Source organism: Monoraphidium neglectum, assembly GCF_000611645.1.
Source record: "Monoraphidium neglectum strain SAG 48.87 unplaced genomic scaffold scaffold02204, whole genome shotgun sequence".
Classification (NCBI taxonomy): Eukaryota; Viridiplantae; Chlorophyta; class Chlorophyceae; order Sphaeropleales; family Selenastraceae; genus Monoraphidium; species Monoraphidium neglectum.
The window spans coordinates 1-9,205 of NW_014011424.1; the positions used below are offsets into that span (position 1 = coordinate 1).

A 9,205-nucleotide genomic window follows, 5' to 3' on the forward strand; every position below is an offset into this window, starting at 1 on the left:
GCCTTGCGCTTGGCCGCGAGCCGCGCGGCGGCGGCCGCGTCGGCGGCGGCCTTGCTGGCGGCGGCGGCGCGGTTGACCTCGCCGCGGAGCGCGGCAAGGCCGCCGTCGGCGCCCCTCCAGGCCTGCATAAGGCCGCGCCCGCCGGGCGCGCCGCTGCCGCCCGGGGCGTCGCCGGCGCCGGGCGTTCCGGCGCCGGCGGGGTCCATCAGGGGCGTGGGATCACACCGTTTGTGCTATTGCGCCAGTTAGGGCGCTGAACAGCGAGCCAGGGGTCGACCTGGCCAGGCTATGCCTCTGCGCGAGCAACTAGGCTTGGTGGGCCTCGAAGCAGCTGATATGCTATTCAGCTACAATATGTGCATTCAAGACGGCTGAACGCTAGAAGTAGGGTGATCTGACGGTCTGCTCGCAAAGCTGTATTGTAGCTGCAAGGTTGTGGACACTGCTAAAGTTGCGGACCAGCCTCAACAATCACAATTGGGCAAGGGCTGGCCTCATCTGGACCCAGGCGCATCTCGAGCGGGCACCCACCAAGCCTTACCGATCATGACACACGAGTGATGTGGCATCACACGCCAACTGACGCAAGTGCTCAGTTTGGGCTGCATCAGTGCGTGAAGCGGGAGGTGCCTGCTGGAAATGTTTGATGGCGAGTGACGACAGCCAAAATTGTGTAATAGCGGCGCGGCAGCTTGTCGCCAGAGCCGCTGAAGTGGAGAAGCAGCAGTGCGCAGGTCAGCCGCTGCAGGTCAGCCGTGGACTCATGAGGATTGCAGCATGCCCGAGCTTCCGACACCGCAGCTTGTCAGCCTGACAGCTGAGCTGGCTGAGCACTGCCTGCCCTGGTGAACAGCAAATTCTGTCACAGATTCCCCAACAAACTTCTTCTTCCTGCCCTTCAGCGCCCGTGACAGCTGGATGCTCGCTGGACCATACTCAGCAGGAAGCACCCGCATCAAGTTGCTGAGCCCCACTCCCCGGCCCTTCCTGTCCCACACAGACACCCGTTTTCCAGGCCTGGTGATGCAGAGCACTTTGTTACATACAGGTGTGCAAAAGTCAATTCACAACTGTTGACCCAGATTAGGTGTCATCAAGGACGAAGAAAGCTGTCAGATTGCGTGACCACTTGTTGTGAAACCCGTCAACACCCAGCACGACAGAACAACCTAGGAGGCTGATCACGTTTTGCGTTGTAGCCATGCGCTTTATCTCTCACTAGATGCGCCCACTTGAGCCAGCGTTCATCCCAGCCAGCCCACCCCAATGCTGCGAGCACCTGATGGCCCGAAACAATCCGGAAAAGCAGACCTGCGCCGCCCGCCACGCTGCTGCGCTCTGGCCCGCCAGAGCACGCGTGCGTCCCTGCTGCTGTTGTTCCCTGCCGTCAAGTGAGCCTTGCCAGCACTTCAGCCGTGAGCACTGGCCCTGCAGCGACAGATTCTTGCTCCTGCAAGGTGTCCCGTCCGCCCAGCTTGGGCAGCAGCGAGCAGCAGCCTGGGGTCGAGCTGCTGCACTGCCGTCACCGGGAGATCCTGAAAGCAGCAGCAGCAGCAGCAGCAGCAGCAGCAGCAGCAGCTGCTGCTGCTGCTGCTGCCGGCGGCCTAACTGTCCTGGCTGCCGCCATCGCTGCCGCCCAAGGCACGGCTGCAGGTGCTGACCCTGAGCCGTGAAGGCCCGGGCTGTCGCCAGCTGCTCCAGTTGTAGATGCTCCGGGGCGCCTGCCCCGGGCCGCAACCCCAACAACGCCGCTCCAGCAGGCGCGCGGCAGGGTGTCCCGTCCACGCCTGCTGCTCTTGCCACTGCGCGTCATCTTGCTCCTCGCACTGCTGCCGGTCCTGCTGCTGCTCCTCTTGCTGCTCCTCTTCCTTCTCCATTTCATCGTCGTCGTCGGAGAAGGCTGCGCTCCAGTCCACTGCGCTGCCATAGGTCTGGTACACCAGCGGTGCTGCCTCCTCCTGCTGCTCATCTGACTGTAGTTGCTGCTCCTCGTGCCGCCCTGCGACGCCGTCAGACTCAGGCTCGTCGGCGGCGCTCAAATCGGCGAAGCTTCCGAAAGCGATGCAAGTCAAAGCCAGCTCAGCTGGCAGGGGTGCTGCCGCCGACCCTGAAGCCGTCTCGCCGCCGTCTCCCTGTGGCGCAGGCGCGGCGTTGCCGAAGCTGCCAAACATCATGGATTCCGGGCCGCTGTGCGCTGCAAAGTTGAGCACGGGCTGCGACGACGCCGGCGCCGTCTCGGCGCCCGCATCTTGCATCCGTGCATCTGTGCTGCAGCCAGACTCCCCAACGCACCAGTCAATGTCAGCATTGAACGAGCCAAAGTGCAGCGTTTTTGGCTCCTCCTCTGCCAGTGGCCGCGGCGGAGGCGCCGCGGCCACAGCCTCGCAGCAGGCAGCCGTGAGCAGCGGAGGCATGTGCAACAGGGCCTCAGCGCACAAGGGCTGCACCACCGGCACCACTGCGAGCATTGCCGCCAGGTGGCGCTGGACGTGCCCCTCCAGCAGGCGGGGTGCGGGCGCCTCCTCCTGCCACCACCGCGGCGCCGACCGGCGGGGCTTTGGCGGGGCGGGCAGCAGCAGCAGGGGTGCCGCCGGCAGGCCCAGATGCGGCAGAGGCGGAAGCGGGGTGCTCGTTTTGCTGCACAGGAGCGGCGGTACGGCGACCGCCTTGATGGTGTGGGGCGGCCGCCGGCAGCGCGTGGCCGGCACGGCCTGCAGCAGCGTGGCCGGCGCCGCCGCAGAGGCGACCGCGGCACACTGCCGCCTGGGGCGCGGGGGTCTGCGCCCCGCCTTGCTGGACCCGCGGGCCGCGTCAATGATGGCGGCGGTGACGACGGCGGCGCCGTCACTGGTGACGTAAGAGATAGTCACGTGTGCGGCGGCGCCGCCGCACAGCTCTGCAAGGGAGCGGGGGCTGACGAGGGCACCGGCCAGTGGGCGGGCGCCGTTAGCACTGCACTTTGATGGCGTCAGGGCCTTGGGGCCGATGCTTAAGGGCGACGCGAGGGGGGCGGTGCTCGAGCCGGCGTAGCCGAGAGGAGAGGCAACGGGCGTGACGTCGAAGTCGTCCAGGTCTGAGGGTGTGGGCGAGAGCTCCCAGAGGGGGCCCGCGGCGGCCGCCTCGAGCGCAAGGGCCTTCAGCGGCACACCCAGGCGCGCGGCGCGGGCCTCAGCGGGTTCGACGCTGTAGGCGGCCCCCGCGTCGCGCGTCCTGTTGAGCACGGCAGCCGCGCGGGCGGCGATATTGTCGAAGGCGATGTGGCTGGAGGGCTGTGGAGACAGCTCGGCCCAGCTCGGCGCGGCAGTGACGGCGCTTGTGATCGGTTGGCCGACATCTGCCGATGCCAAAAGGGTGTGGTGGCTGGTGCAACCTGACGCGTCGCTCAAATGCGACGCAGCAGTGGCAGCACTGCCCTTCAGTAGTAGCACTGGCGCCTTGGGGCTGATGCTTAAGGGCGACGCGAGGTGGGCGGTGCTCGAGCCGGCGTAGCCGAGGGGAGATGCGTCAGGCGTGATGTCAAAGTCGTACAGGTCGGAAGGCGTGGGCGAGAGCTCCCAGAGGGGGCCCGCGGCGGCCGCCTCGAGCGCGAGGGCCTTAAGTGGCACACCTAGGCGCGCGGCGCGGGCGTCAGCCGGCTCGCCGCCGTGGGCGGCCCCCGCGTCGCGCGTCCTGTTGAGCACGGCAGCCGCGCGGGCGGCGATATTGTCGAAGGCGGTGTGGCTGGAGGGCTGTGGAGACGGCTTGGCCCAGCTCGGCGTGGCAGTGACGGCGCTTGAGATCGGTTGGCCGACATCGGCCGATGCCGAAAGGGTGCGCTGGCTGGTGCAACCTGACGCATTGCTCGACTGCGACGCAGCAGCGGCAGCAGGGCCTGGCAGATCAAATTCCATGACTGGCCTTTGCTGCAGCACTTGTGCACGTCGCTCAGCGGCAAACATCAGTGGGCAAGGCCACGGCGCCGGCGCTGGCGGGGCCGCGGCTGGCGAGCTCTCACAGGTTGCCCCTGTCGCCGCATGACCTTGAGAGGCTGCTGATCCATCTACGTTGGATTTACTTTGTAGGATCGCTGGTAGGGGTGCTGGTACTGTCGACGGCGTGCCACCAGGGTCTGGAGGCTTGGGCGGGTTGTCGGATTGGTCGTGGTTGGTGGCTGGTTTGCTGCAGCACGAGAGGAACAGGCGCTTGATGGCGCCCCAGAGCCCGCTGCCGCAACCACACCTGGAAGAGTTTGATCAAGGAAGACCAGGAGCTTTATTTTGGCGCTTTAGGGGTTGCCTGCAGGCTGTGGTGGTGCATGGTGCCGCACCGAGGGCGTGAGCTTTCGCGCCCATGGCCAGCAGCTCGCGCTTGGTTGGCGGCGCTGAGCAGCCAAGCAACAGCTCCGGACAACGTCACGTGGCACCTCGGCGGCAAGTTAATGGAACTGCAAATACTTCTCAATCACCTTGCACGCCTTCTGGACGCCTTGTCGGCCCTGCAGCGACGCTGAGTGGCAAGTTCCGAACCTGAGGCCCCTGTCTGGGGCCTCGGCAGCGCCTGCTGCGCATTCGAAGTTATCTGGGCGCTATGGCTGGTGTGTAGTAGCACCATCATCGCGAGCAAGGCTCTTATGAACGCCATGGCCAGCAGCTAGTGTCAAAGCTCTCTCGCGACAGCCGATGTGTGAGTACGGTATGTTTGCTTCTGAAGTCGAATACACAAGACACTTGCATGAGATTTTCCACAACAGGGTGGGTTTCGGTCTCTCGTTGCTTCACAGCAATGTCGGCAAGTACTGTACCTCCAGCTGCTCAGTACGAGAGGAGGTGGCAAGTGCCGCGGCCCCCTGCACATGCCAGGATTAGCAGAAGCCTGGTATGTGCAGCGAAATGATTGAGGTTTGATTCTAGCTCTAGTTTGTCTTGAGCGCTGTCTTGGCGGGCATGCTGACCAGAGGCTCTCCTCTCATCCTCACGTGCAGTCAAGTACGAGGAAGTCATCCTAAAAGCCAAAGCGATCTCTTGACTCACCACATTTGCACCGATAAACTCACGCCAGTGCCTGTGCCCAGACATCCAAGCCCATTGTCGTGGCCCGACATCCGCATGCAGGCTGGTACGGTAGGCCTGGCGCACAAACTCGGGCTTGGAGAGCCGATGCCTCCCACTGGCAGAGGGCTTGGTCGGACACCTTGGCACTCCTGCAGGGCATCCTGCCAAGTTCCCAGCGCAGCATGAACCCGTTTCATGTCGACCTGCGCGCCTGCTGTGCCAGAGCTGATGACAACAGGAGCTGCCGCAATCACTTAACCAGACTGGCATGCTTGAGCCGCCGCGCTTACCCCCGGGGTCGGGCTGGCTTCACCTTTCACGCTGCAGGGGCGCGTTGCGGTCTGTTTAGCTGCAAATTATTGTACTCGTGCCATAATGCTTTTGGTTCCGGACATCGACTGTTATGGAGGTGGGTATGGCCATGCCTGGGTTAAAGTCCTGGTGTTGGCCTGAAGACGCTTTACTGTTCATGCAAGATTTGACCAGATGTTGACTCATCTCGCCGCATGAATTCTAGCAGCAGCAGCCTCCATTTTCGCCCTGGCCTACAAAGCATCATCCGGAAAGCCTGAGAATATGCCCGTGAGGACATCATGCATGACTACAGTTCACAACCCGGTGCGATCTGAGGTGTGGATGAGTCACTCGCCAGATCTGCAAATCAATCTTGTATAATCAGATTACAAGATCATGTTCGACTCGCGATTCAGTATGTATACACGGTCGAGCGCGGTGTCACCTGAAATGTGGGAAGTCTGCGTACATAGTAAAAATTTGAATATGATCAAGGTGTCATGCAGCACAGGAAGACAGTGCATCTGGATGGCCAGCAGCCACTCCTTCCAGTGCAGCGGGGAGCCCGACCCCATTTGCGCCGCGGCCCGCTTCTGCGGCCAGCCGCACTGCTGCTACTGCTCCCGGTTGCAGGTGCGACTGTATGAGTGCATGTGTGCATGCATGCTTGCGGGAGTGTGGCACAGAGTAGGTTGTGCAAAACCTATGAGATACTGAGGTCATGCGCAGATTTCCACTCAACTCCAGGCCCACCCGGCGGCCCCGCCAGTGCATCCGGCACCTTGCACGGCCCCTCCCCTTGGCCCCGCCGCACCCAACCTGGCGGCCCGCCGCTCTCACAGCGCTGCCGTTCCTAGTGCACAACGGCCACCGGCTTGGCGGCGGCGCGGGCGGTGACACCTGCCGGGCGCGGCTCGTGGAGCTGGGAGTCGACATGAGTGAGGGCGGCAAAAAAACAGACAACACGCCGCTGGCGGCCTTTCATTGATGACCTTATAGCCGCTGGTTTCGGGAGTGACAGCAGACTGTGGTCATCAATGTGGCAAGGCCTTCTCCACAAAAAACCGCCTGCGCTCGCTGTCTGGCGCCTCCCAAAATGGCAGCAGCTGCCCTGGCTGCAGCGGCGTGGCCTTTCACCAGGCAGCCGACCCTGGTCTGCGCAGCCCTTATGCAGCACACAACAGTGCAATCCCATCCCAAATCCCGACCCGCCCTGCCCGCACCCCACCGACGCCCCCCTCGGCCATCCGTATGCGCCGCCGCCAGCCGCCGCCCCTCCCGGCCCCGCCGGCGCGCTCCCCGCCCTCGGCGCAGCCGCGCGGCGCCGCCGCGCGTACGCGGCCATGTCTGCGGCCGGCGGCGCCCTGACACTCGGTGGCGAGATCACCCAGGGGCTGACGCAGTCAGATCTCTTCCAGATCGCGCCGTCGCCGCCCGCGCCGCCGGCGCCGCGCCCGCTTGCGATGCGCTTGGATCCTCAAGGCATCGGCGGCGAGGGCGCCGCCTGGCCCGGCGCCGGCTCGGTCGTCCCGCGGCTGCGTGCGCTCGACGTCCCCGTGCGCGCGGTCGTGCTGCCGCTGCTGGACCAGGAAGCCGCCGCGCAGCTGCACGGCGCGGCCGTGGCGCGGCTGGGGGCGCTGCTGGGGGAGGGGTCGGTGTGGTGGCAGGACCCGGCGCTGTATCACGCGACCGTCTTCCATGCGTCCACACAGGGGGTGGGTGGGTGGGTGGGTGGGGAATCGTGTGTGCCGCACCTGCGGGTTGGGACCCCCATTGCCGGCCATGCGTGCTGCATGCACGTGAGTGTACTTTTTGATAGTATGTTTGCAGGATTCAGCAGCAGCTGGAATGGGCGACGCATGGGCCAGGGGTGCGTCCCGCTCCGCACGATGACGTACGGCGCGCTCAGAAGCCCCTTGGCCCCACACAGGCGCCGGTGGCGGCGTCCGCGGCCGAGGTCGCGGCGGAGGCGGCGGCGGTGGCTCGCGCGGCGGGCGGCACTTGCCCGGTCAGGGCGGTGCTGGAGCGCGTTGTGGCCACCGCCAACGGCGTCCTCGTCGCTTGCTGGCAGGTGACACCGCGCGGCCGACGGCTTGGCGGGCGCCGCGGTTGAACATGGCAGCTTTCGGGTCGGATCACGAAACACTTCAATTCCCCGTTGCCAAACATCCCAAAGTGACAGCCGCTCACCGCTCTGCGACCGCTAAAATCAGAAGCCGCAGTCGTCGTTGCGTGAAGCTGCGGCGTCGCGACCCCCCAAACAGGCGCCTGCCGCCGCGGCCCCGCCCCGCCGACCCCGGCCCGCCGCCTGAGCTTACTGCGGCCGCCATTCCCCCTGCCTCCGCCCCCCTCAGGTGCAGTCGGGGTCCGGGGAGCCCGAGGAGCTGCGGGCGCGCCTGCGCGCCGCGCTGCCGCGCGCGCCGCCGCCCGGCGCACAGGCGGTGCGGGACCCGTCCGTGCTGCACACGACTATCGCGCGCCTGCTCGCGCCGCCGCGGCGCCCAAGCGCGCGCGGCAGCGGTGGCGGCGGTTTGGGGCGCCCGGGAGCAGAGGTGGCCGCGGCGGTGCTGGGGCCGGAGGTGGCGCGGGCGGCGGCTGAGATGACTCAGGAGCTGTGCGGGCTGTCGGCCGTTTTTGATGAGCTCTGGTGGGCGCTGGGTTGGGACCGGGATGCCGGCGGCGGCCAGACGTTTCGCGTCAAGGGATGAGTGGCGGGCCAGGTGCTGGCAAGACAGGGAAAGCTGGGGCCGCCGCCGGCCGCCGCCGCCGCGTCCAGCGGGTGGGGGCGTGCGCACGGGACGATGCGCTGCATCGCGCCACCCGTTGCGAGGCCCGCCGCGGCAGCCACGCCAGCCCTTTCTTGAAGGAAGGGCTCGCACTGCGCCGCGCCGCTTGCCCTCACAGGTTTGTAGAGGAGCGCGACCTGCTTGCTCTGGTGGGTCCAATGTTTGAGAATCTGGGCGGCTTGTTGGCTGGGGTGGATTGGACCCCCAGCAGGTGACGTGCCTGCCAAGCTCAAGCACGCGGGTCGGGACTGACGCGGAGTTGCCGTGCGGACGCGCCGCTCGTGTGTGTGGCGCGAGCGCGCCGTGGCTTCGGGGTTGAGTGGGGGTCAATGGTTGGCGATGGGAGGGAGGGCGATTCGCGGCTGCACGGGTGACGGCGGTCCCGTGCCCAAAGCCGGCGCGGCGGGTGACTCTTCCGCGTGTGAGGAAAGCGTGCCGCTCGCCGCGCCGCCCGCTGCGCAGGCGCTGAGGGGGCGCTACACCAAGCGCCAGAGCATGTTGAGATGCGGAGAGCGGCCTGGGGCCCGGTCTGACATTGGCCGTCAGGTGGCCGGCACCAGCCGGACGGCTGGGGCCGAGCAACCCCAGCAGCACCGCAAGCGCGCGCGCTTGCGATGAGCGCAGTAAATTGTGTCCGGTGGCTCCAATGGCGCCGACTGCGAAGGCCGGGTGCATCGTTGGTTGTGAGCTTGACGGCAGCGCACCCGCCCTTGGCGCCGGGATAGGTGCGTGGGTAGAGCGGGGGTCAGCACAAGGGGGGGTGAGGTTGCCAGACTGCAAACTTCACACCACAGTATTGATTCGTAAAACCTCCGACTGATGTCTTGTATTGCAGCTGCGCGTCGCCTTTCACACCTCCAAAGGCTGGTCGGGCGGGGGGATGGTGCTTTGGATGCGTGCCAATGCTGTAGGCAAGAAAATGTCCAGTGAGTCCATACTTATCAGATCCGGGCATCTATAGACGTTACCCGCGAATCCCAGGGTCAGGTATTGCCGGTTGCCCCGCGGAACGCGCCAAGCCCCTCCGGTGGGGCCAGCTGGGTGATCTATCAAGGAAAGGGTGGAATCATAGTGGTCATGGCGGGCTGGGGCGGG

At 65.7% G+C, this 9,205-nt stretch overlaps 3 protein-coding genes across 3 annotated transcripts; 2 read left to right on the forward strand and 1 right to left on the reverse strand.

Moving 5' to 3' along the window:
• Positions 1–20: 20 nt before the first annotated feature.
• Positions 21–257, forward strand: MNEG_10159 (hypothetical protein; the record flags this gene model as incomplete). Its single annotated transcript, XM_014041366.1, has 1 exon — positions 21–257. A coding segment is annotated over one exon (237 nt), but the record flags the coding sequence as incomplete, so codon positions are not given.
• A 1,347-nt stretch (positions 258–1,604) lies between these two features.
• On the reverse strand, positions 1,605–3,890 carry MNEG_10160 (hypothetical protein; the record flags this gene model as incomplete). The annotated part of the gene is made up of 1 exon (XM_014041367.1): positions 1,605–3,890. The coding sequence occupies one exon, from the start codon at positions 3,888–3,890 to the stop codon at positions 1,605–1,607; it is 2,286 nt and encodes a 761-aa protein (XP_013896821.1).
• A 2,897-nt stretch (positions 3,891–6,787) lies between these two features.
• Positions 6,788–8,032, forward strand: MNEG_10161 (hypothetical protein; the record flags this gene model as incomplete). Its single annotated transcript, XM_014041368.1, has 3 exons — positions 6,788–7,039; positions 7,255–7,395; positions 7,679–8,032. The coding sequence occupies 3 exons, from the start codon at positions 6,788–6,790 to the stop codon at positions 8,030–8,032; spliced, it is 747 nt and encodes a 248-aa protein (XP_013896822.1).
• Between the last annotated feature and the right edge of the window lie 1,173 nt (positions 8,033–9,205).